Consider the following 25,890-nt stretch of genomic DNA (forward strand, 5'->3'; position numbering starts at 1 on the left):
GCGCCTGGCCTCCATGGCTGGACAGGAGTGGCTGAGACAGGCAGCTGGGGCTTTCCAAATGGCTGGGCAGAAAATGCGTCACTGCAGCCCCCCAGGTGAAACCGGCGGCCCTGCACCCTGGTTACTGTCTCGCCCCACTAAACTGCTGGGCTCTTTAGGCTGCCCTCACCCCCAGGGAGAGCTGGGTGTACAGGGGTCCAGTCAGATAGGGTGGGCTCACACTGACTCCCAGGGGCCCAGCAGCGGGTCTCCTCGCACAGCAGCTTCCCCACGTCCTACCAGATCTCCGCCCATGTTGTCTGAGTCTTCCTCCCCAGCAGACACCGTCCTGAGGCCGCTGAAGGACCTGGCCAGGGAGTGGAAGAGCAGATACGTCCCTGCGATGGTGGGTGCAGTGGAAAGCGTCTAGCCCACATCACACTGAGTCAGGGGCACACGGAAACCCTGTTTCTAGAGCAGGGGTGGGCAAACTTTTTGGCCCGAGGGCCACATATGGTTATGGAAATTGTATGGTAGGCCATGAATGCTCACAAAATTGGGGGTTGGGGTGCAGGAGGGGGTGAGGGCTCTGGGGTGGGGCCAGAAATGAGGGCTTCAGGGTGCAGGAGGAAGCTCCAGGCTGGGGCAGGGGTGCAGGCTCTGTGGTGGGGCTGGGGATGAGGGATTTGGGGGTACAGGAGGGTGCTCCGGGCTAGGACTGAGGGGTTTGGAGGGTGGGAGGGGGATCAGGGCTGGGGCACAGGGCTGGGGCATGGGAGGAGGTCAAGGGTGCAGGGTCCTGACGGCGCTTACTTCAAGTAGTTCCCAGAAGCAACGGCATGTCCCCCCTCCGGCTCCTATGCAGAGATGCAGCGCTGGCTCTGGGTTCCCAGCCAATGGGAGCTGCAGAGCCAGTGCTTGGGGCGGGGGTGGCGTGTGGAGCACCCTGGCTGCCCCTACGTGTAGGAGACGGAGGACATGCTGCTGCTTTTGGGAGCAACACGGAGCGGAGCAAGCCCTTGGCCCGGCTCCCTGGCGGGAACTCGAGGACCAGATTAAAAGGTCTGATGGGTTGGACGTGGCCCGCAGGCTGTAGTTTGCTCACCCCTGTTCTAAAGCATGGGGCTCCCAGGGGGGCAGCCAGCTGGCTGCATGTAGCACCAGGCATTTCTGGCTCTGCGGTGGGTGGGGGCAATTGGACGCCATGTTTCAGGGTGAATGGTCCAGGAAGGAATGCTCCGCCCCCATCTACCTCACTGCCCACTTGTCCTAGTGCATTATGGGAGGCCCCTGGCCATTCGGTAGTGGATACAGCTGCCCGCAAGCAATGGGCCAGGCCGTGACCCCCCCATCTCTCCCACGGAATCTCCTGAATCCAAACCACACAGAGGAAGCTGCAGAGAGGGGATTTATTGGCTGGCTATAATTTAGAGGGGCTGAGAAGAGGGCATGGAGGGTAGTTACGTCTCTGGCTTCTGCCCCTGTTCTCTTTCACTCTGTCTCTGGGCCTCGATTCGGAGCTCTTCGTCCAGCCGCTCCTTGGCTCTCACCACCTGCGGGACAGTGTCTCCAATGAGTCTCACCTACCACCCAGTCCGCCATACCCGGGCAGGGCCTCAGGCCCAGGATAGCCAAGGGACATGGCTGCCCTTCATAGGGCAGCCAGGAGGAGGCAGCAGAAACCAACTGCGTGACTGGCTAAGTTCCCTCTAAGCTGCGCAGCTGCCTATTAAGCCCTGCGCAGGGGCTCAGGCGAGGAGAGGTGCCCCTCCCCGCTGGCCCCAGCGCGGACGTGTCACGGCCGGGGGAGGGGAGCCCCTCCCTTGGCCCGGCCCCAGCACAGATCTGCCTCGGCTGGGAGAGAGGAACCTCTCCCTTAGCCCGGCCCCAGCGTGGACCTGCCTTGGCCTGGGGAGGAGCCCCTCCCTCAGCCCAGCCCAGCCCCGCCGGAGCTGCTGCGGCCGGGGAAAGGTGCCTCTCCCCCAGCACCAAGCTGCTGCGGCGAGAGAGGGCTGGGGGGAGTCATCTCTCCCCACCGCAGCCCCAGGGAAGCCTGCACCCCAAACCCATCATCCCTGGCCCCACCCCAGAGCCCACCCCCCCTGCACCCCAACCTTCTGCCCCAGCCCTGAGCCCCCTCCCACACCCCAAACCCCTCATCCCCAACCCCACCCCAGAGCCTGCACCCCCAGCCAGAGCCCTCACCCCACACACCGCAACCCTCTTCCCCAGCCGTGAGTCCCCTCACACACTCCGAACCCCTCGGCCCCACCCCCACCACATGAATTTTGTAATGTGCACCAATACAAAGGTGAGGTGTCACACATCATCTCCATATTGGTGCACATAACAAAATTCATTCCGCACATGGACGTAAAACATTAGAGGGAACACTGGTGACTGGCATGGGGGGGGCTGCTGATAGTGGCTCCAGGCCAGGCCCCACCATGCAGCAGCAGAGGGGCCTGAGAAAGATGCTGCAGCCCAGAGCAGTTTGCCCCCTCAATCCACATGCCCCAGAGAGCACAGGATGGCAAACGGACGCTGTGCCAGACCCCAGGAAACTCAGCCTTTCTCAGGGTCCAACATGCTGCCATCGGAGACACCCAGGGTCCAGCCCATGTGACAGGGGCCCAGAGAGGTGTGGGGGCATGTGGGCGGGTGTGGGGATGGAGACACCCAGAGGGCACTGCCAGCAGGACGTTCACCCTGGCAAAGACCCCGGAAAAGATCTGCTTCTGCTCAGAGGGGTAATTAGAGCGCCACAAACAGCGATGACAGCCTTAGCGCCTCCAGCCCCAAGTGCCAGCTCCCAAGAGAGCCAGCCAGCTCCCGAACCTGCGAGGCCAGCCCAATAGCCTGGCACAGAGCAGGACGGATGCCCAGACCCATTCAACACCCCGCTTACCTTAGACTGCAGGTAAAATGATCCCCCCACTGACTTGTCATTCACCTTGAATAAGTGATCGTAGTTCTGCCAAAGGAAACAAGCCAACCGTGAGCTGCCTCTTCCGGCTGCCCCTCGCTCTGCATTTCAGCGCGCTGCCAGCTGGCTGTTCTAAGCCATAGTGACAGGTCCCTCCAGGGGACAGCCATGGCAGTGCCCGCGCCCTGAGGAAGAGGGAGCAGCTACCCTCGCTCACTGACACTTGGCCAGCAAGGGCATGCAAATTTGTTGGGGGGCTGAGTCCAAGCACTTCAGCCCAGAGGCTCTCTCCCTCCTGCAGCACTGGAAAGCCCTGATTACAGGGCAAGCCAAGAAGGGTCCGGGGCAGAGAGGAAGGTGCGAATGCCTCAATTCACCATGGGTAACAGGCCTGCTGAAGGAAGCTGCTGCACTGAGATCAGAGGTGCCCAGCTCTAACTGGCCACCCATACTCACACTCCCTGGAGCAAAACACGCCACCACCCAGCCATCTCCTGCCAGAGCGAGAACACCAGGCTGCAGCAGCTGGGGAAAAAGGGCTGGCCTTTCAGTAACCTGCTGCTATGCAGACCTGCCTGCTGGACCATCCCATTCCGAGCTGCGGCTTTACCTTCTGAATTTCCTCCGGGCTGAGCTTGGAGATGTTGAGGATCTGCTGGGCCTCCTGCAGGCTGATCCCCGAGATGCTGGTGGCTGCAGCAGACTGGGGCCCGGCGCGTCCCCGCGCATCGGCCGCTGCTCGGCTGGCTGTTCAGAGAGACCCCAAGCTGGTCACTCCTCCAGTCACAGCCCGCTCTCCCCGGCCCACCTGGCCACTGCGCTCACAGGAGAGCTTGCCTGGGGCTATTGAACACGCAAAGGGAAGTGCCACAGGACCTCTATGGACATAAGGAAATGGGGGGGGAGGGGGAGTGAGGGCAGGGGGTGGCAACATGAGCCAAGGATGCCTGGGTTCAATTCCAGTCTCTCACAGGCTGTGTGGGGCAATGGGGATGATCCTGCCCTCCCTCCCAGAGGATCCCCCTGCTCTCTGTACAGCACTCAGAACTGTCCCCACGGGGGCCACAGTAAGCCTGGCCCAGTCAGCCACCGAGCAGGGCCCCCAGGAAACACTTGGGGCCAGACTTGGGGGCACTGCTCCCCGGGCTGCAGAGGCCAACTCTGACAGCAAATCTGGGGTCCCCGGAGACTGGAATCCCAGCCCAGGTCCCCATCCCTGCTCCCTGTCTGGCAGCAGCTCGTGTTACTAGCCTAGGTCCGTGAAGGTTACCCGCTAACACTAACGCACGTTACTGAGCAGTTACCACAAGCAATGGTGCCAATCCAGGCTGCCTTCCCCCAGCAGCACAGGCCCGGTGCCTCGCTCCCACCAGCAGCCCTTTAACATGCAGAACAAAGACCCTAAACCAGAGCTAAGGCCAGGGGTCACCCTCAAGGACAACACCAGGTTTCCATAGCTACCCCCCTTGGGTGGAAGAGACAAGGCTGGCAACAGTGACTGGTGCTTACCTGCAAATTCCTGCCGGAGTGCCCGAGCGAAGGCCCTGCCCACCACCTGCACCCCCACCACGATGATCTGCGCCAGGTACTTGGCCTGCAGACAAAGCACAAGAAGTCAAATGCCCGCTGCCGACAGGGGCCTACAGAAGAGGTCTTCTGCGTGGGTGTGCCCAGGTTACTCCTCAGACCTTGCATCGTTCAGGAAGGGCATCAGGTAACTAGGAAGATCCAGCGGCTCCCCCTCTCCCACCACAACTCGGGCACTAGTCAGCTTAAAAGCCCTCTCCTCCCTCAAAGCATTCACCCTGCCAAAAGCCAGCAATCGGTTAACCCAGCCAGTGACGCAACATGGTCCAGAAGAGCCAGGGACAGATCGGGGCCAGTGCCCTGGGACTAGTTAAATCACTAGTTATGGGAGCCCAGATGTGACCCCAATGCTCGCTGGGCACGGGATGCAAAAGGGAAGGGAGGCCGCACAGCTGGCGACGCACAGTGCGATACTAGACAAACCCTGCACTGGGGGAGGGGGGCACTTCACTAGACCGTGCATCTGAATTCAGAGTAACCTCAGCCTTTGCACCCAGCAGCCAGGGGTGTTCCTGTTACACAGCGAGTGCCTTCTAGTGGCCAGGAAGCTGCATGTTCCTGCTGGCTGTATGCAGAGCAAGGCCAGCCCGGCCCTGGGCACCGCAGGGTGGGCACTGGACACGGAGGAGCAGTTAATGCCCCTGCATTAGGAAGTGAAAGCGACCAGACAGGCCACTTGTACACTGATGCCAGGCGCTGGGCTCATCCCTCACACCGGTGGTGCTGATGAGCCGCGGCAGCCAGAGAGTCAAGTGAACGGCGGGCACCGCAGGAGCCCGCGCAGGTGACACCTTCTGCCTGGCAGAGCGGGTCAAGCGCTGCCCTGGCCCCTCTCTCCTGAGCCAGGGGAGCTTTTAACAGCCCCCAGCCTGGGACGCCTCTGCACAAACACGCTCTGCCCAGGGCTGCTTTCCACGGGCAGGGGGTACTAGGGCGATGGACGAGTTGTTCCCTGACCTAGCGCCGTCTACACCGGGGTGAGGTCACCGGGTGAGAGTCCGGCACTGCCGGGCCGGCAGCCGGGGCCATGGAGCTGTTCTGTACGGCCTGGCAGAGCCGGGCGAGGCAGGCCACGAAGGTCCTGCCCCGGCCGAGCTGCATGGACCCAGGGCGCGCCGGGCTCGGTCCCGGCCCCGGCCCAGCCGCTTTCCGCCTGCACGGGCAGGAGCTTGGGCCGGGGGCCTGGCGGGCAGCCGGGGTCTGTCCCAGCGCCGCAAGGGGCCCCGTGGGCGAGTCGGTGAAACGCTCCCTGCGGGTCCCCGGGGGCCGGCCCGTGCCAGGTGGCGGGGCCCGGGGCAGCACCGACTCTCCGGCGCCCACCGGGCAGAGGGACGAAGGGGCCGCCCCCCGGCGGGCCCTGCGCAGGACGGAGCGCGGCTGGGGGAGCCCCGGCTCGGGGGAGCGATCCCGGCCCCGCTCACCATGTCCCCGGCGCTTCCGGCCTGCAGCAGGCCCCGGCTCAGGGAGCGAAGGGCAGCGGCCCCCACGGGGGCGCCATAGAGACGGTGCCGGGCAGAGTGTCCTCGCGGCCATCGAGCGGCAGGTGCCGAGCGCCGCGCGAGAGGGGAGCGCGCCCCCTGGCGGACGGCGGGGAGGCTGCAGCGGGGGCGGGGCTGGGGTGCCCTGTCCCGGGAGCCAGGCCGCTCATCCCCATCTTGGCCCCAGCGCAGCAGCACCCCCGTGCCACGTGCTGTGGGCGTGCCCCACGGCCTGACCCACAGCCAACCCCCGCGCTGGGGGGCAGCAGCGCCACGGCACTTCTCTAGCGCTTGGGTCTGGGCTTTGGATCGTGGCCCGGCCCGAGATCTGCCAGGCCCTCCTGCCACGCTCCGCACCCGCAGTCCCTCGAGTGTGCCCTGGGGCTTGGCCCAGCCATGGGGCAGGGAGAACACGGGGGCAGCAGGAACTGGCTGAGCTGGCATTTGGCCACGTCCCTGGCACGACCCACCCCTGGTGAGCAGATTGCCCTGGCATCAACGCTAGCTGGGGCAGAGCCCTTGGGCTGCGATCTCATCCCATGGCACAGCACCGTGTGGGGGCACTGCTTCCAGGGCTAACAGACGCAGCCCCCTTACTGGGTTGGCTTGGCCCGCTCTCGCTAGTGCTCTCCCGTTCAAACACTGACCAGGCCTGGCAGCTTGGCAGGACTGATCTGCCAAACTCACCGCGTAGCTTAGTGTGTGTGTGCTGTGCCTGTAACGGTGCCATGCTGGGAGCCGGCAGCTGACCGGTGTGATAAACAACACCTGTGCGGTGGAGCATTGTGTGCCATACAGTGGCCGTACCTATTCTGAACCATAAAACTGGGCTGGAAAGATGTTTTCTCACTATATCACAATAATTCACAATAATTCACAATATTGTGAATTACAATAACCAGTTTAAAAACATCTTCACATTTGGGCCTCGGACTCTGGGCTTGAACTGGAGCCAGGTGGAAAAATTCCAGACAAACATTTTAGGTCAGAATTTGCCTTTGTCAAAATCAGACTGTTTTGATCTGTGCTGACAGAGCCCTGTCTGATGTTTGGCCAGCACCCCCGCCCGCTTGGCAGGGAGACGAGCCTGGAAGCCCTGGGCAGGCACCCCGGCTCTGGGGCAGCCCGCCACGTTGACAGAGTTGGAGACCCCAGGGCTCCTCCGCTTGTAACTCCAGGGCAGCCGTGGCTCTTGGGCAGCTCGACAGGTGAACGACCCCTGAGCCAGAACCTCCAGTCCCTTGAATGGCCAATTTCAACATGTTTAGGTTTGGTTCCAAATCGCAACAAAACCAGACTTCAAACGATCAGCCAAGGGGGGGTGGGCTTTGGTAGGTTGCCCCTGCTGCCAGCCCCCTGCCCATGCCCGGTGCAATAGCATTCACTAGAACAACAGGGAGCCAGTTACCCCGTGGCACTGGCAGTTCCCTTCCCCCAGGGCCTCGCATCTGAACTCAATCCTCTCCATGTTTTGGGTCACCTCCACAGGGGCACAGCCTCACCCACTGGGCCCAGGCATAGCATGGCTGCGATTCCCAACCGCTCCCAGGCAGTGCCCGCACCAGGGGCAGCCGTCTCCCAAGCTGCAGGGAGCCCTGAGCTGTGAACACGACCCTTGCAGGCTCCAAGCGGGCCAGGCCGGAGCATCAGTGACGTGCTTAGCGGGAGCCGAGGGTGCCTGGCACTGAAAACTGCTGGCTGCAGGACAATGCGCTGGGCTCGGGGGCTGGGGTGTACCACCGCTGCACCCCTGTACCCCACCAAGGAAAATGGAGGGCTGGGAGGCACCTTCTGTTGGCCACAACGGCGGTGGTGAGCGCTCAGGCTCACCCACGGGAGCACCGGGTCTGAGGGGAGAAAGCACAGTCGGCTGCAGCGGCTCAGGGACTCCCTGCCCATGGTGCTCAGCACGCGATCTAAGCCACACTGGCTACCTGCGATGGGCTTGGCCCTCCCAGTGACAGCAGCCGCAGCCCATGAGCTCGGCCACAAAGCCAGCCAGGTGACGGGCAAGTGGGAGTTGGCCACAGGCCAGCATCGACCGGGAGCTGCAGCACCAGCCGGCCAAGAGGCAGGTGTGAGAATCCATCCCCCCACAGCCCCGGAGAAAGCCAGCTGAGGAGGAGGCTTTGTCTGCCACGCTGCCTTTCAGGGACTATAGATTTGCTACCTCCATTTGTTTTTTTAAAGTACTGTTTTTTATTAAAACTCGCGACGCTGTTTCAGTAGCCCCCTCCCCACCGCTGGGTTGCTGGCATTCGTCCTCTTCCAGTGGGCACCCACTGAGTCCCCACTCCCAGATTCCTGTGCCGTACAAAGCATAGCCCCAGCCCTGCTCTGGCACTTGGGCTTGTTGGCAAGGCAGTGCCCCTCGCAGTGCCAGGCCCCCCAGGAAGGGCTGGACAGCTGTGGGCCTTGGCTCGGGGTAGCTCAGCTCTCTGGCCCCAGCTCTGCTCTCTCACCCCAAGAGAACATTCTCCCACCGCCCAGGCAGGTCACATACCGGGCGACATCACGCGCTGTCTGCTAGACACCACCTAGGTAAGCTAAAGGCTCACACTGCTGGTGAAATATTGCGCAGAGCGAATGTAATGCTGGGGAAGGATGCCAGCCTGGAAGCCCTAGAGCCTGGAGGTGTCCAGACTGGGTACCCCACAAGAAGCAGGGCAAGTATCTCCGGGTACCGCCCGCCCGAGCTGCACTAAACACCAGGGTCAGAGGGAAATCAGCAATAGTGCCTGGGACGTGAGTCTGAGTTGAAACCAAGGGGACAATGCCCACCTGCAGCAGCAGCCTGTGCCCCAAGCCCAGCCTGGGGTAGAGGGGAGGCTCTGGAGGCGTGGCAGTGGGGTTGCAGTGGCAGCTCCAGTGGGGCTGGGCCCGGGTGTGGGCTGGCAGTGCCACACAGGCCGGGCACCCTTGGGTTCCTGATTTCTGGGGGTGCAGCTGAACCGCAGTGCTGAGCTCCAGGCCTGTTCCATCCCTGCTCTCTGCCAAGGCTACCCACCAGCGACTCCTGCCCACCCTCCGGACAGGCAGCCCTCGAGGCCAGGGTGTGGTGCCCCTCTTGGGGAGGCTTGTGCTTTGAACGTCTGCCCGATGGGAAACAGAACAAGTGAACTGAAGAACAATCCCAGGCCAGGCCCCTGCACTGGATCGACAGGTGCCAGCGAGCCAGGGGCAGCCGGGGCGACAGCCTGACACAGAGAAGGCACTTGGTGTACGTTGTGCCGCGGTCATTCCAGCCTCCGGCCCTTGCTCCCCACAGCCTGAAAGAAGACCCCGATTCAGCAGCATGAGGCACGTGCAAGCGCTCCGGGGTAGACTTGTGGAGGTGTTCAAGGCACCTGCTGCCCTGGGTGTCAGACCCCTAAAGCCCCGTGCGTTGTGAGCAGGGCTGGCCTGAAGGAGGCGCTGCAGGCCGCGCCCTTGCTTGGGAGCCGTGCTCAGTCGGGCTGAAGAGATTGTGTTGACAGAACAGGAAGGGTTGGTGGCTATGAAAGGCCAGGCTGGGAGGCCCAGACCCCACGGTGGCACCCCCAGCTCCCCACGGCCCTCTCCTTCCCCAGCCTTGCAGCCCCCGGGTGGCTCTGTCCCTGCCCACGGTGGTTACCACCACCATGCCATTGGCTGGGGCCCAAGCACAACATGGATGTCAGCCAACCGGCGAGCAGCTCTGCCCGAGGGTGGGTGGTTTGAGGTGCCCGGAGGAGCCTGCTGGTCCAACGGGCAGAGGGTATAAACTCCTGGCCAAAGCCGCGGGCAGCATGGCCAGCCCCGGCCTGGCAGCACAGCGGAGCGTCCGTAGCCCTGCCAGACCCCACATGGAGAGGAGGGTGCAGCCTGGCGAAGCTGGCAGGATCTGGCTCACTCAGTCCGTTAGACCTTAGGTAACAAGGCAGAGCCCGGCACAGAGCTGGCTTCCCGGGTTCTTTGGGAAAGGACCGGGGCTGGGCCTGAGCCCCTCCAGGGAGATCGGGGCTGGATTGGGGAGCGGCGAAGCCCTGGGGTGTGGGCACAGTTCAGCGAAAAGCAAGGCCTCAGCGTGGGGGCTGCGAAGGCCAGGCAGGGAGCCAGCAGCATTGGCACGGAGGAGATTGCGGTCCCAGGATACAGGAGTCGCCCCTCCACGGCTAGTCCTACAAAGAAAGAGATGGAGTGAGCATGAGCCTGGGCAAGGCGCCTGGCACACGGGTGTGATCACTGGACACGCTGCCCTCTCCGGGTTCCCCCACGTCCCGGGCAGGGTTACTGGCACAGGGGTGTGATCACTGGGCACGCTGCCCTCGCTGGATCGCCCCACGTCCCGGGCAGGGCTCCTGGCACAGGGGTGTGATCCCGGGCACTCTGCCATCTCTGGATCTTCCCACATCCCAGGCAGGGCACCTGGCACACACGTGTGATCACCAGACACACTGCCTTCTCCGGATCCCCCCACATCCCGGGCAGGGCACCTGGCACACGGGTGTGATCACCAGGCACGCTGCCCTCTCCGGATCCCCCCACATCCCGGGCAGGGTGCCTGGCACACGGGTGTGATCGCCGGGCACGCTGCCCTCTCCGGATCCCCCCACATCCCGGGCAGTGCGCCTGGCACACGGGTGTGATCGCCGGGCACGCTGCCCTCTCCGGATCCCCCCACATCCCGGGCAGGGCGCCTGGCACACGGGTGTGATCGCTGGGTACGCTGCCCTCTCCGGATCCCCCCACATCCCAGGCAGTGCGCCTGGCACACGGGTGTGATCGCCGGGCACACTGCCCTCTCCGGATCCCCCCACATCCTGGGCAGGGCTCCTGGCACAGAGGTGTGATTGCTCTCTGCCCCCTCCAGAGCCCCACAAATCCTTCTGGGTACGGAGGGCCATAAGGGTTTCTCCTCAGGGAACCATCCGTAGCTCCTGCCGCCCAGCTTCCCCCGTGGGGGTGGGGAGCAGGAGGTGGGGGTCCAGGCAGCACCGTGGCCCCAGCTCTCCTCCCCTCACGACCAGCGAACCGAGTGACTGGCTCCTGCCCCCCACCCCCAGGGGAGCACGTCACAACATCCCCCCGTTACCCCTGCAGCAGGCCCCCCGGCCCTACCCATTCCGCTTCATCCACCCCTTCGAAGGATTCCTGCGGCAGGGGGTCATCCCGGTTACCCAACTTGGCCACCATCGCGCTCAGCAGCTGCAGAGAGAAGGGCAGAGCGTCGGTGCCGTCCCACGATGGGACCCAGGGGGCCTTCCCAGCGCTCGCTGCCCCCACGGTGTCTGCTACTGGTGGCCGGGTGGGGGAATACGGGCTCTGCAGCCCCGCTCCCCTGCGCCGGGCACGGAATGGAGACTAACTGTCCAGTGGGCACTGATGTGCCAGATACTCCCCCCTCCCCCAGGAGCGCTGGTGGGTCAGTGCCTGGCAGGAGGCTCCATAGGGCTGGTGGGCGGGGTCAGCGCCAGGTGGGGAGGGGGCTCCAGGGGGCTGGCGGGCAGGGTCAGTGCCAGGCGGGGAGGGGACTCCAGGGGGCTGGCGGGCAGGGTCAATGCCAGGCGGGGAGGGGACTCCAGGGGGCTGGCGGGCAGGGTCAGCGCCAGGTGGGGAGGGGACTCCAGGGGGCTGATGGGCAGGGTCAGCGCCAGGTGGGGATGGGACTCCAGGGGGCTGGCGGGCGGGGTCAGTGCCAGGTGGGGAGGGGGCTCTGTGGGGCTCGTGGGTGTGGTCAGTGCCTGGCATGGACAATGGGGGGACCCAGCAGGGTCAGTGGTCCCCAGCACTGGGCCAGGTCCAGCCTGCAGCTGTGGGGGCAGGGTGGCCTGGCTGGGCAGTGCTGGCTGGGGCGGGCAAGCCGAGGCAAGTCGAGGCACACGGGTCCCTGGGGCAGCCCACCTCCTCCTTCTTCTGCTCATCAGACTTCTCCTCCAGGTAGACCGAGGCTGGGACGTACTTCCGGATCGGCACATCCTGCGGGGCCGCGCTCACTGGCACAGACGGGTCCAGAGGAGAGAGCAGCATTAGCACCCATCTCCTCACCCCCTGCCCCACCCGGCACCGCCCAGCCCTGAGCTCACCGGCCTTCACAAAGGGCCACCAGAGAACGGCTCCGCATGGCCTCCCCCAGTCCCCGAGAGAGACGCCAGCCTGGGGCGCAGCCTGCCCACCCAGAGCCTGGCAAGGACCCCCGGACCCCTCCCCTGTCCGCCCTGAGCCCAGCAAGCGTTTGCCAGTCTGATCAGCCTCAGCTGGGGCTATGGGTCCTTCTCCCAGTGCCACATAGCCAGGGACGCCTCCTCTCCTGAGCGCCCTCACTCCACCCCACGACGCTGGTGCATGTGGGGAAGAGGAAGGTGCATGGGACCCACTCTGCACCACCCGGGGGCCAGCCCCCACCTGCGCTGTACCTGGCGCTCTGGGCCCCTCCCCGCCATGGCCCTGCCCTTGCCCACCTGGCGTCATGTCCCGGGGCTGCAGGCTGATGGTGCGGTGCTGCCCATCGGTTCCCGCGCGCCAGGCCGCGGCATGGAGGGCCGGCTCCCAGCATACTGCGGTGGCTGGGTAGATGTCGTCCTGGAAATAGTCCTTCTGCACGGGGGGAGGAAGGCCGGGGTTAGGGGCTGTGCTGGGCAAAGGAGCTCAGTCTGCCCAGCCCCGTAGGGAAGGGGGAGGCAGCACGCCAGGGCTCGCTCCTCGTGCAGCCCGGGGAGTCCAATGCCACCCACCTTGACTCGGGGGACCCTGAAGGCAACAGGCTCGATGGAGCTCTGCCTCAAGCGCAGAGCCCTGGCAAACTCCACCTCCCGCACATCGCACTCCGTCTTGGGCAGGAACACGAAGCCCTGGGAAAGCAGAGAGAGAGATGTCAGAGTCCCCCCTGGCCTGGCAGCTCCACCCCCTGGGGGCCTGGCCCCCGTGAACCTCCCTTCCGAGGCACTGGGAAGTCCTGCTCTCCTGCTCAGCGGGGGGCAGGGATGGCAGCGGAGTGATGGGCCCGCAGGAGGCCGTGTTCAGGCAGTGCTACCAGCTCCCTGGCACTGCCTACTCAGGGCACAGGATTTGTGCAGGTCCCATGGCCCGCTGCAGAGTTACAAGGCAAAGCCAGAGAGGGAAGGCCTGAACCACCAATAAGATGCAGCCACTTCTGGTGTGGAACCTGGCAGCTGATTAACAGCACAGGACAACAGCATACAAATGAAGAAACCTGACAGTCATTTGGCACTGCAGTGGGGCTGAACGGAGGCAGAACATCCTCACCCCAATTGGAACAGGAGCCCAGTCTGGCATCCCGACCCCTGCAAAAATTGCCATGGGGTGGCACACAAAGGATGGTGCTGCCCCCTGGCCCCACCCTCTCCTACCGCTTCTGCCCCTCCCCAGCAGTCTCTATAGCACCCTGTGCCACAGGGCTCCTGGTGCAGTCTGGGCTGGGCTGTGAAGACCAGGTGCCCAAAGCCCATGAGAAAGGCCCTACTCCCATGGGAACGGTCTGTCGGCTGCCTATGTGGGCAACATTCACCATGCCAGGCCCTGGGGCTCAGCACGAGGAAGGGCAGTTCAGGGGTTCAGCACCCCCTTCTCTCCCTCCCTGTACCACACCCCACACTGTGGAGAGCCAAGCCCCCGGGTGCACCTCTAACCTGGTGCCCGCCCATGGACACCCATGCCCAGGGAGGGATGTGGTGCTCCTGCCCACCCCCGCCCAGCTGCAGAGGGACCGCGGCAAACTCCAGCAGCCTGGGGGGCAGCTGCCAGCCTGGACTTTGGGGGGGGGGGGAGGCTGAGGGCACTGCCAAGGGGGCTTCGCCTGCACACACGGGTAGGAAGCTCCACCTACCTCTGGAGTGGATTCCTCCTGCAAACGTAGCACGGGTTTACACCCCGTGTCCCTGCACATGCCCCACGGCACCACGAGGCCCTCTAGCGGCCGAGGCGGGGAATTGCTACGCTATAACGCCCCTGCACCCTGGAGATAGTGACTCCCCTGGACGGCCACTAGAGGGCAGCTTTGCACCTGCTATACAAGGGAGCGGAGTGGCAAGTTCCCGGCTGCAGAAGGACTGGCAGGGAAAAGGAGGAGGTGGATCTGTCTGGGGATGTGGCCCGGTCTCCCGGGGAAGGGGTTACACAGCCCGTCCCTGGGATACTGAGCCCTGGGCTGGTCAAGACCTGGGGAAGGCGTGATCGGGGACAGCCCTGCACAGGGACCCATGGGACGCAGCGGGCTCTGCCGTCACTAGGTCCCGGCTTTGCCCGCTCTGCCATGCTCCGATGCAGCGATGTGGCCTGGACCAGGACTGTGCCCCTGGTGTGACAGAACCACCCATGGCCTGGGGCCGTTTGAGCCAGGACAGCTGGCATGGAGCACCTCAGGTCTCCTTGCTCGGGCGGTGGATGCAGAAATCGCCCCCCATGCACAGACCGGGACTGAGCCGGGGAGCGGAGGCGTTGGGGTCTCTGCGCTCGTCAGCTGTTGGGAGATCCGGCTGTCCCAACACAGCCATCCGGGCAGCTGCCCCATCCACCCAGCCTCGCAGAAACCTGCCACCAGCCAGGGAGGGCAGCAGCAAAGGCAGGCGCTGCCAGACCGCCCCCAGGCCTGGCTCGACTGGGGGAGGCCAGGGCACATGCTGCACAGGCAGAGCCCAACTGGGGTGGCTGGAGCCCCTGCCTTTGTGAGCAGGCAGCTGGCCTGGCACCGCAGAGGTGACCCTGCTCCCTTTCTGCCCAGGGCCCTCTCCCCGCCAGCCCTGGTACCTTGTGAGGGTCGCTGGAGGCGAAGCTGTTGCACTCCAGGAAGAAGGGCGCCTCGGGGACCAGCTCGTAGACAAAGACTCTCGTGTCGCCCTAAACACCAAGGGCAAGGAAAGTCGTGTGAGGGGAGAGCTGGCGACGTACGGGGTACGGCCAGGCTGGGTGCCGATGTCGGGGGCAGCTGCCGTGTCCCCATGGCGCTGTCGTGGAGGTGCGGTGTGTGGCGAGTGAGCTGGGATGCAGCAGCCTCATGGCATCACTTTTGCGAACAGGGGCTGTTAACAGGGAGTTTCGCAAGGGGAGTGGGAAGGGGCGAGGGTCCCTTGCCGGTTCTATCTGTTTTCCCTTTATTCCCCTTAAAACCTAAAACTTCTTGCTTAAACAACCCTTTCAGCGGACAGGGGGGCTGCAGACGGGAGTTTGACAGAGGGAGGCTTACGATGGTTAGGAAGACCCGCAACACCTGTGCCAGCACTGCTTCTGTCTCCTCCACCTGCACCTGTAGCCAGACAGAGCGCCTGAGCATGGATGCTTCTACCCAGATCCTGGTGTGGTTTTGCAGAGACTGTAACTTGCAATTTCCACTTACTGATATCCAGGCTGGGGGGACCATCCAATGTGAAAGGTGCCTGCTGGTGGAATCTCTCAGGCAGCAGGTGGGAGAGCTACAGGAGGAGGTGGCTAGGTTGAGAAGCATCCGAATCCACGAGCAGTTCCTGGACAGTGTCCATGTGGAGACAGCTGAGGTAGCTGTCCCAGTACACAGGACTGCTGATACACCACTGGTGGAGGAGGAGATGGCTCAGGGTGGACACTGGCAGCTGGTTACTTCTGGCAGCAGGCAGTGCTCCACCCCTGCTCCGAACCCTCCCACTGTGGTAATAGGTAACCGTTATGCTCTTCTTGATACAGGAAAGAAGGCATCACCCCCCTACAGTAAAGGAGGAGAAGCCTCGTACCCCTAAGGCTGGGAGGTCTGCTGCCACCACTGCGAATAGGAAACGTAGGGTAGTGGTGGTCGGAGACTCTCTGCTGAGGGGGACGGAGGCGCTCATCTGTCGTCCTGACATTTCGTCTCGGGAGGTATGCTGCCTGCCGGGAGCCCGTATCCGAGACGTTACGGAGGCATTGTCGAGGATTATCCAGCCCTCTGACTACTACCCCATGCTACTCATCCATGTGGGCACAAATGATACTGTGCGGTGTGACACTGAGCGGATCAAGAGTGACTACAGGGCTCTGGGAGTACGGGTGAAGGAGTTTGGAGCGCAGGTGGTATTCTCTTCGATTCTTCCTGTCAAAGGTAGGGGCCCGGGCAGAGACAGATGCATCATGGAGGTGAATGCCTGGCTGCGAAGATGGTGTCACCAGGAGGGCTTTGGCTTCCTAGACCACGGGATGCTATTTGAGGAAGGACTGCTAGGCAGAGATGGCGTTCACCTTTCGAGGAGGGGAAAGACCCTATTTGGACACAGACTGGCTAACCTAGTGAGGAGGGCTTTAAACTAGGTTCGACGGGGACAGGTGAGCAAAGCCCGCAGGTAAGTGGGGAACATGGAGACCTGGGAGATGGGTCGGAAACGAGAGGGAGTGTGGGCTATATTGGCAGAGAGAAAGGAGGGTCAGGACAAAACTGGGAGGAAAGATCAAACCAGTATCTTAGATGCCTATATACAAATGCGAGAAGTATGGGTAATAAGCAGGAAGAACTGGAAGTGCTAATAAAGAAATACAACTATGACATTGTTGGCATCACTGAAACTTGGTGGGATAATACACATGATTGGAATGTTGGTGTGGATGGATACAGCTTGCTCAGGAAGGATAGACAGGGGAAAAAGGGAGGAGGTGTTGCCTTATATATTAAAAATGTACACACTTGGACTGAGGTAGAGATGGACATAGGAGACGGAAGTGTTGAGAGTCTCTGGGTTAGGCTAAAAGGGGTAAAAAACAAGGGTGATGTCATGCTAGGAGTCTACTACAGGCCACCTAACCAGGTGGAAGAGGTGGATGAGGCTTTTTTTAAACAACTAACAAAATCATCCAAAGCCCAAGATCTGGTGGTGATGGGGGACTTCAACTATCCGGATATATGTTGGGAAAATAACACAGCGGGGCACAGACTATCCAACAAATTCTTGGACTGCATTGCAGACAACTTTTTATTTCAGAAGGTTGAAAAAGCTACTAGGGGGGAAGCTGTTCTAGACTTGATTTTAACAAATAGGGAGGAACTCGTTGAGAATTTGAAAGTAGAAGGCAGCTTGGGTGAAAGTGATCATGAAATCATAGAGTTTGCAATTCTAAGGAAGGGTAGAAGGGAGAACAGCAAAATAGAGACAATGGATTTCAGGAAGGCGGATTTTGGTAAGCTCAGAGAGCTGATAGGTAAGGTCCCATGGGAATCAAGACTGAGGGGAAAAACAACTGAGGAGAGTTGGCAGTTTTTCAAAGAGACACTATTAAGGGCCCAAAAGCAAGCTATTCCGCTGGTTAGGAAAGATAGAAAATGTGGCAAAAGACCACCTTGGCTTAACCACGAGATCTTGCATGATCTAAAAAATAAAAAGGAGTCATACAAAAAATGGAAACTAGGACAGATTACAAAGGATGAATATAGGCAAACAACACAGGAATGCAGGGGCAAGATTAGAAAGGCAAAGGCACAAAATGAGCTCAAACTCCCTACGGGAATAAAGGGGAACAAGAAGACTTTTTATCAATACATTAGAAGCAAGAGGAAGACCAAAGACAGGGTAGGCCCACTGCTTAGTGAAGAGGGAGAAACAGTAACAGGAAACTTGGAAATGGCGGAGATGCTTAATGACTTCTTTGTTTCGGTCTTCACCGAGAAGTCTGAAGGAATGCCTAACATAGTGAATGCTAATGGGAAGGGGGTAGGTTTAGCAGATAAAATAAAAAAAGAACAAGTTAAAAATCACTTAGAAAAGTTAGATGCCTGCAAGTCACCAGGGCCTGATGAAATGCATCCTAGAATACTCAAGGAGCTAATAGAGGAGGTATCTGAGCCTCTAGCTATTATCTTTGGAAAATCATGGGAGACGGGAGAGATTCCAGAAGACTGGAAAAGGGCAAATATAGTGCCCATCTATAAAAAGAGAAATAAAAACAACCCAGGAAACTACAGACCAGTTAGTTTAACTTCTGTGCCAGGGAAGATAATGGAGCAAGTAATTAAGGAAATCATCTGCAAACACTTGGAAGGTGGTAAGGTGATAGGGAACAGCCAGCATGGATTTGTAAAGAACAAATCATGTCAAACCAATCTGATAGCTTTCTTTGATAGGATAACGAGTCTTGTGGATAAGGGAGAAGCTGTGGATGTGGTATACCTAGACTTTAGTAAGGCATTTGATACGGTCTCGCATGATATTCTTATCGACAAACTAGGCAAATACAATTTAGATGGGGCTACTATAAGGTGGGTGCATAACTGGCTGGATAACCGTACTCAGAGAGTTGTTATTAATGGTTCCCAATCCTGCTGGAAAGGCATAACGAGTGGGGTTCCGCAGGGGTCTGTTTTGGGACCGGCTCTGTTCAATATCTTCATTAACGACTTAGATATTGGCATAGAAAGTACGCTTATTACGTTTGCGGATGACACCAAACTGGGAGGGATTGCAACTGCTTTGGAGGACAGGGTCATAATTCAAAATGATCTGGACAAATTGGAGAAATGGTCTGAGTTAAACAGGATGAAGTTTAACAAAGACAAATGCAAAGTGCTCCACTTAGGAAGAAAAAATCAGTTTCACACATACAGAATGGGAAGAGACTGTCTAGGAAGGAGTACGGCAGAAAGGGATCTAGGGGTTATAGTGGACCACAAGCTAAATATGAGTCAACAGTGTGATGCTGTTGCAAAAAAAGCAAACATGATTCTGGGATGTATTAACAGGTGTGTTGTGAGCAAGACACGAGAAGTCATTCTTCCGCTCTACTCTGCTCTGGTTAGGCCTCAGCTGGAGTATTGTGTCCAGTTCTGGGCACCGCATTTCAAGAAAGATGTGGAGAAATTGGAAAGGGTCCAGAGAAGAGCAACAAGAATGATTAAAGGTCTTGAGAACATGACCTATGAAGGAAGGCTGAAAGAATTGGGTTTGTTTAGTTTGGAAAAGAGAAGACTGAGAGGGGACATGATAGCAGTTTTCAGGTATCTAAAAGGGTGTCATAAGGAGGAGGGAGAAAACTTGTTCACCTTAGCCTCTGAGGATAGAACAAGAAGCAATGGGCTTAAACTGCAGCAAGGGAGGTCTAGGTTGGACATTAGGAAAAAGTTCCTAACTGTCAGGGTGGTTAAACACTGGAATAAATTGCCTAGGGAGGTTGTGGAATCTCCATCTCTGGAGATATTTAAGAGTAGGTTAGATAAATGTCTATCAGGGATGGTCTAGACAGTATTTGGTCCTGCCATGCGGGCAGGGGACTGGACTCAATGACCTCTCGAGGTCCCTTCCAGTCCTTGAATCTATGAATCTATGAATCACGGGGAGGGAGGCAATGGGCCGCGGGGAGGCTCCGTGGCGGGACCCAGAGGAGGAGCAGCCCCCAGCCCTCCAGGGATGGCTGCACGGAGAGCATGGCCTGAAGCCTGGCCGCCGTGGGACGGAGCCAGTGGGGCTGTCCGGGCCAACAGCCTCCCAACGGGGGGGCCAGGCAGGGAGCTGCTCCCCCGCGCAGGGAGACTCCGCTCCATCATCCTGGGCCCAGCCCTCTGGAGACCCCCACCCCAAACAGAGCATGGTCACTGATGCCCCAGTGGCCGGGCACGGGGGCACTCCCCGCTGGGCTGACGGGCACTGCCTCTCCCAGGCTCACACACATGTGCCAGGGGCCTGTGCGACAGGCAGAGTACAGACGCTGCTCAGCCCTTTCTCTAATGCCACAGGCTCTTCAACTTCCTGTTGGCCTGGGGCAGCCCCGCTGGTATTCCTGGCACAGTCTGAGGCCTGGCAGCTCGGCCGGGACATGCCCCCTGCAGCGACAATGGAGAGACAAGGATGGGGCCTGTCGGTCCGAGCCCTGGGAACGCCCCAGTCGTGCTCCTGGCTCCACCGGGACCTCGCTCTGCAACTCACTTCTAGGTTGGCTCCTATGCCCAGCCCCCGGCAGGGCTGGTGAGGAGCTGGCAGACACCCTGTCTGTGCGAACTGGCTGAGCCGCCCCTCCCCCAGACACTCACCTTGCCCGTGAGGAAGACCACGCTGGTGTCTGGGTCGTAGAAGGGGATGAGGGTGGAGGGAGCCGTGTCGATGCTCACCACTGCCAGGGGCCCGGCTGCCAGGGATGCTGGGTCAGACAGATACAGCTGGCGCTCGCTGCGGCTGCATGGAGAACACGGCGCGGATCAGTGGGGCCCGACACCGGCTCACCACACAGCTGCCCTCACCCTCCTGCTGGAAGATGCTGCTCCCTTGGCGATCCCATTCCTGGGGCACTGCCATGCAGGAGGCCAAATGGCGCAGAGGCCGGCTCGGCTCAGGCTGTGGCTGCCTCCCAGTCAGGATGTGCACCGGGCCGAGCAGGGGAGCTGGGACACAGGAATTCGCAGGCCGGGCAGCAGGGAGATGGATGAAGTGCCAGGGTGTTGACCTGGTGTCTAGATAAAGGCCAGGTGCAGAGTAGGGCAGATGGAGCTGGCTTCAGGGCCCAGGCCTGGCTCCCAGCGGGGAGATCTGCAGAATGGCAGGTGGCCCTACCTCCTGGGCCCCTCGCTGGAGCCACCTCTCACAAGGCCTCCTGCTGCGCTAGCAGAGCTGCTCTCCACCCCGCCTGGCGCAGCTGCAGGCTCCTGCCTGGTCCCCAGGGACCCCCTGGGGCTTCCTCCACAAAGCGGCCCCAGTGTCCCAGGGAGTGCGTGGCCCCCTTGGGAATGCAGCCCTGTGGGGCAGCAGGGCCAGCGTGCAGCAGCGGTTTAGGACAGGAAGTGAAGCCCTGCTTTGCCCACCAGCAACCCCCGGCCCCAGTCCCCAGCAGAGCAGTTATCCAAGCTGGGACGCTGCAGCATGGCCAGCCACACAACCCAGCCAGGAGGTGACTGACCCCCCAGGTGGTCCCTCTGGGGAGGGCGTGGGTGCCACGCTGTTCCGGGCACTGGCACGAAGCTGGCATCCCTCGCTCCGGAGCTTTGCCTTGCGGAGCAGGCGGCACAGCCTGGCTGAGGGCACAGCCCTGCTGGGACCAGCGATCAGTGCAATTCGGAGCCACAGCCTGCATGTGGGGTCAGCTGCCGTCTTCCCCCCAGAGGTGGCTGCACTGCCAGGACCATGGCAATGGAAGTTATCGCAGGGCGGTGACCTGCGCAGGTGACTGACGGCCTGGGGACGCAGCACCAACCCTTACCTGTCGAAGCCAGACACCAGCAGATAGCGGCCACCACAGACCCAGACCAGCCGCGCACCTCGCCCGCCCTCGGGGCCGGGGCCTTCCTGTGGGGGGGAGAGAACCGTGACTCCCAGCATACGCCCCCCATGCTCCCCGTACAGCTGCCTCCACCCCGGCCGGTGGCAAAGGGGAAAAGGCTGCGCAGGGCAGATTCGGGGCGGGACAGGGAGGCAGGAGCGGGAGCACGTGACTGGCTGCGCACAGCAGAGCACACTGCTCCCATGCTGCCCCCTCCCCCTGCTGCCAGCCAAGCACCCCCACAGGGACCCCTGTGCCCCACAGCTCCCTCCTGGTCCCCCCACAGCCCCATGCCTGCCTCCATCATGCCCTCCCCTCCACCCCCCAGGAGGAAGCGACTGACCCCTCACCTGCTCAGGCTCCGGGGACTGGCGGGGCGCATAGACCCGCAATCTGCCATCCTTGCTGACCGTGGCCAGCTTCCGGCCATCCGGACTCCAAGCCAGGCTGAAGATCTGAAAGACACCCACTGCCTGCGTCACGCATGTCCTGGCCCTGGGCACCGGCCGCGTGGTGCTCACCGAGCATGGTAAGCAGGGAAGGGCTGGCAGCGACGGGGCGGGCAGGGTGGGGCCCCCCAATCCAAGCTGTGACCTTGAGGAGCTGGCTTGGGAGAGGCTGGCGGCTCACACTGGAAGGGTTAAAGCAGAGTGGGGCAGCATGGACCATGGCAGTGGAGGGACCTCTGCAGGCAAGGGGAGAATCAGCAGGGGGCCTGCTGGCTGAATCAGTCTATGTGTGCTGGAGAAGGGGGCCCAGCCCCACACCGGGACAGCCACAAGTCCACTGCGGCTTCCTCTGCCAGGCCTCACTCCCACGCTGAACCCGTGCCAGTTTAAATCAGTTCAGCTATGCCAGTCTCCCCCCACGGAGATGCTCAGATTTCCGATTGGCACTTGTAGCCCACGCCCAGTGTGTCCCACGCAGCCTGGCACCGGCACGGGGACGTGGCTCTGGGCACGCCAGGCTGGCCTGCACTCCTGAACCACACCAGCTGGGGATGGGAATCCTGAGGGCTTGCAGGGTGGGATCCGGCCGTCAGCCCCACAGACAGGCGCCCCAGAGACAGGGGCTCCCTTAGCTCAGGTCCCAGTCCCCCGCATGCCCACAGGCAAACAGACACACCCGGCAGGTGCTGATTCCCACCCCCTGCCAACGCGGTCCCATCTGTCCCAAGTCCTGCTGGGGAGCGCGGGGATCGGCCGTGGGCAGGGCCCTCCCAGCACCACCGCCATGAGGCTCAGTGGTTCAGCTGAGACATTGGCTGGCATGGCTGCAAGCTGGCAAAGGCCAGTTAGGATGCAGTGCCTCTGTTCTGAACGTGCTAGGCCGGGACTCAGAGTGTGGGGGCATGGGGCGTAGACACTAACAGCACTGCTTCGTAGTACGGCTCCTGGGCTTTCCGCTCACACCCTGCCTTCATCCGCATTGACCCTGGGACAGTGACTGGAGCTTATGCCCCTGCAGCCAGAGCTCTGCCCGGTGCTGCCCTGGGCATGTGCCAGCAGCCGGGCCGGGCAGGCGCTGCAGCCCGGAGAGTCAGGCTGGTCTGGGAGTGGGCCGGTGCCGAGCTCATTTGGAAGGATCTGGCTGGAGGGAGCTACCCCCCTGCGTGCGTCTTTGGGCTGACCCCTGGCGCATGGAGGACTGACGACCCAGCTGCCAGACACAAGCTGTCCCTGTGTTTTTGGCCAAGCTTGCCTGGCTTGGTGTCTCAAGGGAGCATTCTGGGACTGACCATCTCTTGGGAGGGGTTTAGCGTTCTGAAGGTGCAGCCTACAGTGGGCTGTGGGGGATTCTCATCTCCCCGGCTATGGCCGGCTGCAGATGTTTATGCATTTTTAAAAGCCCTGTGTATTTCTCCGGCAGCGACAGCCATGCTCCTTGTCACTGACTGCACCCTCCCCTCCTGCGTGGAGCTGTTGCAGTGTGGGGGAGCTGCAGGCCTTGCCTGCCCATGGTGACTCCTTTTTCTTGCCCCTTGGCACATCAGGGCATCCACCAGCACCAGCCTCCCCCGGCCTTCCTCACACAGATCCCCACGCCGGGCACTGCTCTGCCCAGCTCCCTGGGGCGGGCACATGGCTTTGCCCTGGCCTCGCTCGCCTCCTACCTGGTCTCGGTGCCCCCTCAGGCACAGCTCCTCCCTGCCCGCCTGCAGGTCCCAGATCCGCACGCTCATGTCGTAGGAGGAGGAAGCCAGTATGTCTGCAGCCAGAGGGTGGAATTTGAGGGAGTAGATCTTCTCCGTGTGACCTTGGGGAAGAGAGAGGGGAGATCTCCGTGGCCTGGTGCGGACAAGGGAGCCAGGGCGCGACAGGAGCTGATGTGCCTTGGCACTCTGTTCAGAGCCCCCAAGCGCACAGCGTGTGAAGCCCAGAGCAAGGAGCCGGCGAGCCCGGTCTATTGAAACCAGGCTTGGTTAGAGGGCCAGAGCGGTGATAGCGCCAGCGCCCCGTCTGCACCCCACCTGGCGCCGAGGGAGCCAGCCAGTTGGCATATCCTGGGGCCCTGTTTCTCCAGCAGTGCCACACTCCTGTCCCCTCCAGATGGTTTGCTCTGCAGGCCCCAACTTAGAGACGGGCTCATGGGCTTAAGGGAAAGCTTCGCTCCAGCGCAGCATGACTGCAGGGCAGGCCAGGTAAACCAAGCCAGCAGGCCGGGCACTCGGAGCCTCTCCCTGGCTGCCAGGAGCGCAGACGCCCCCACAGCCCTTACCTCTGAGCACGGCCTCAGGCTCCAGCAGCGTCTCCTGCAGCCCTCCGGGGGGGATTCGCCACAGGCGGATCTTGGCATCGTCGCCCGCTGAACGCCCGAGGTGTCCAAACAGAGACAAAGAATGAGCCGGGTGCTAATGGGTGCTGGGCACCAGTGCCTGGGAGGCCCCAGGAGCAGGCAGGCACTAACAGCCTCTGCCCCTTGGGATGCTGAGGCCTTGGGCAGGCGAAGATCAGGGATGCGAGCAGTCCTCTGGGAAGGACAAGGGGCCGAGGCAGCAGGACAACCTGAAATGTGCCCGAGTGGCCGCCCCGAACACGTTTTAAAAACTGCTAAAACTTCATTTTCAACCACTCCTAAAAACCTCCCACTCCCATTTCCCAGAGATTGCTTGGCCTGTTTTAATCACCCGCTGAAATCCACGGGGGACGGGATCCGGCCGAGGAGCCCCAAGGCAATGGCAACAATACTTGGGAAACGAACACATTCTGCACTTGTCGGTTCTGCTGTCAGTGGCATCAGCCTCGTTCCACAGGTGGGGAAACTGAGGCACGGAGCCCTGTCCTACAGCAGTGACTGGCCCGTGGCTACCCAGCAAGTCAACGGCAAAGCTGGGGCTAGAACCCAAGCCGCCCAACGGGTCCTGATACAACCACTAGACCACACTGCTCATGCAGTGATTACCCAAAAGATCAGGAACTCACTAGCCTATGAGAGGAGATCCAGCAGTAAGAGGAGGGGGACCAGATCCCAGGGCTGGGAATCAAGAGATTCTACTCCTGGCTCTGCCACCTGGCTCACCTTGGGTGAGGGAATAGAAACCGTGCCTCAGTTTCCCCATCTGTAAAATGGGATTACACAGATTCCCTTTGTGGGTGAGGCGGGGGAAGGGCTTGGGGGCTTACTGAAGGTCTACAAAGCGTGTTGGAGATCTGTGGAGGAAGGCACCAGAGAAGGGCAGCGAAGAGGGACTGCTGATCTTAACAGTGTGTCCTGGGAGGGGGAGAGCATCGGACAGCCCTGGACATGGGCCTGGAATGAGGAGAGTTCTCCCAGGCCAGCAGCACAGCCCCACCCCCTGCAGCGGGGAGCTGGGCGTTAGGGGAGGACAGAGAGTTCACGCACCGACTGCAAGGCGCTGCAGGTCAAAGGGGTCCCAGCAGAAGTCTGCGACCGGCGTCCCATTCTCGATGGTGGGCACGGACGTGTCGGGGAGCCGGCCCGGCTTGGAGAGCTGCAGCAGAGTCCCGCAGTCAACGCAGCGCAGCAGCTTGGTTACCTTCACCCCATCCCCAGGCGTGCCCTGGCGAAGAGGATGGTGCCTTGCTTCCCCTCCCCCCGTCTCAGCACCACCCTCCCCTGGCCATGCGTGATGAGCTGGCTCACAGAGGGGATTACAGACCCGCTATTGCTACCACCTAGGGGAGCGGCCCTTCAGTGCAGGCTGGCGGGGCTGAGGGTTTTGACACCAGAGTTCTCACCCCACATGTGTGATCTCCTCGGGGACATGTGCCTGCAGCACACTGAGCTGTCAGAGTGGGGTCGGCTGGGGGGAGCCAGGCCCCACACCCGGGAGTCCAGCCCCACTGGGTCCCCTGTGTGATACCGCGGCGCCGGGGGCTGGGCCAGCCAGGGAATGGAGTCTCAGCAGCACCTCCAGCCACTCCCCTTGGGCAGCGGGCACCAGCAACAGCAGAGCCGGCCAGGGCTCTTTCAGCCCTGGGGGAGGCGGGGTGGAGGCATGCTGGCAGGGAAGCTTGCCCTCCCAGGGCCCATGCCGCACCCATGCCGTGGCATGTCCCAGCAGCGCCCAGCCCTGCAGCGCACCTACCTCCAGCACGGCGATCTGCCCGCCTGCTGACAGCAGCGGGACGGCGACGCGCAGCCGGTTGGCGCAGACGCCGTCACTCTCTCCCGGTGTGGTGAGGTTCAGCCCCTTGAGGTTGGTGATGTGGGTGCCGCGGGGCAGCACCGTACCCAGGGTGTGACGGAACTTGGAGCTGGGCCCTGGGGGGGACGAGGGCAGGAGTGAGGGATTTGCCCCCAACCAGG

At 61.5% G+C, this 25,890-nt stretch overlaps 2 protein-coding genes across 2 annotated transcripts in view; both read right to left on the bottom strand.

Moving 5' to 3' along the window:
* Nucleotides 1–1,375: 1,375 nt before the first annotated feature.
* Nucleotides 1,376–5,992, bottom strand: PAM16 (presequence translocase associated motor 16). The gene is made up of 5 exons (XM_065411796.1): nt 5,914–5,992; nt 4,415–4,499; nt 3,516–3,652; nt 2,888–2,953; nt 1,376–1,532 (listed from the first exon to the last, which is right to left on the bottom strand). The coding sequence occupies exons 1-5, from the start codon at nt 5,914–5,916 to the stop codon at nt 1,440–1,442; spliced, it is 384 nt and encodes a 127-aa protein (XP_065267868.1). The 5' UTR covers nt 5,917–5,992; the 3' UTR covers nt 1,376–1,439.
* Nucleotides 5,993–10,103: 4,111 nt separating this feature from the next.
* The window catches only part of CORO7 (coronin 7), a 171,092-nt gene continuing 155,305 nt past the window's right edge, over nt 10,104–25,890 (bottom strand). Inside the window, exons 17-29 of the mRNA XM_065412032.1 lie at nt 25,670–25,845; nt 24,964–25,072; nt 23,839–23,925; nt 23,234–23,376; nt 21,471–21,575; nt 21,061–21,146; nt 19,901–20,042; nt 14,695–14,784; nt 12,663–12,779; nt 12,390–12,525; nt 11,833–11,924; nt 11,050–11,136; nt 10,104–10,109 (exon numbers count right to left, since the gene is read on the bottom strand). Of these exons, the coding sequence (XP_065268104.1) occupies nt 10,104–10,109; nt 11,050–11,136; nt 11,833–11,924; nt 12,390–12,525; nt 12,663–12,779; nt 14,695–14,784; nt 19,901–20,042; nt 21,061–21,146; nt 21,471–21,575; nt 23,234–23,376; nt 23,839–23,925; nt 24,964–25,072; nt 25,670–25,845 (1,376 nt within the window). The remainder of the gene's footprint in view (nt 10,110–11,049; nt 11,137–11,832; nt 11,925–12,389; nt 12,526–12,662; nt 12,780–14,694; nt 14,785–19,900; nt 20,043–21,060; nt 21,147–21,470; nt 21,576–23,233; nt 23,377–23,838; nt 23,926–24,963; nt 25,073–25,669; nt 25,846–25,890) is intronic.

The sequence above is a fragment of the Emys orbicularis genome, chromosome 10, assembly GCF_028017835.1.
Source record: "Emys orbicularis isolate rEmyOrb1 chromosome 10, rEmyOrb1.hap1, whole genome shotgun sequence".
Classification (NCBI taxonomy): Eukaryota; Metazoa; Chordata; order Testudines; family Emydidae; genus Emys; species Emys orbicularis.

Coding starts and splice junctions, on each gene's coding strand:
- PAM16 (XM_065411796.1), bottom strand. Junction 3,653..4,414: donor ACTCCGGCAGGAATTTGCAG/GTAAGCACCAGT, acceptor CTCTCTGAACAG/CCAGCCGAGCAGCGGCCGAT. Junction 1,533..2,887: donor CATTTTACCTGCAGTCTAAG/GTAAGCGGGGTG, acceptor ACTGTCCCGCAG/GTGGTGAGAGCCAAGGAGCG.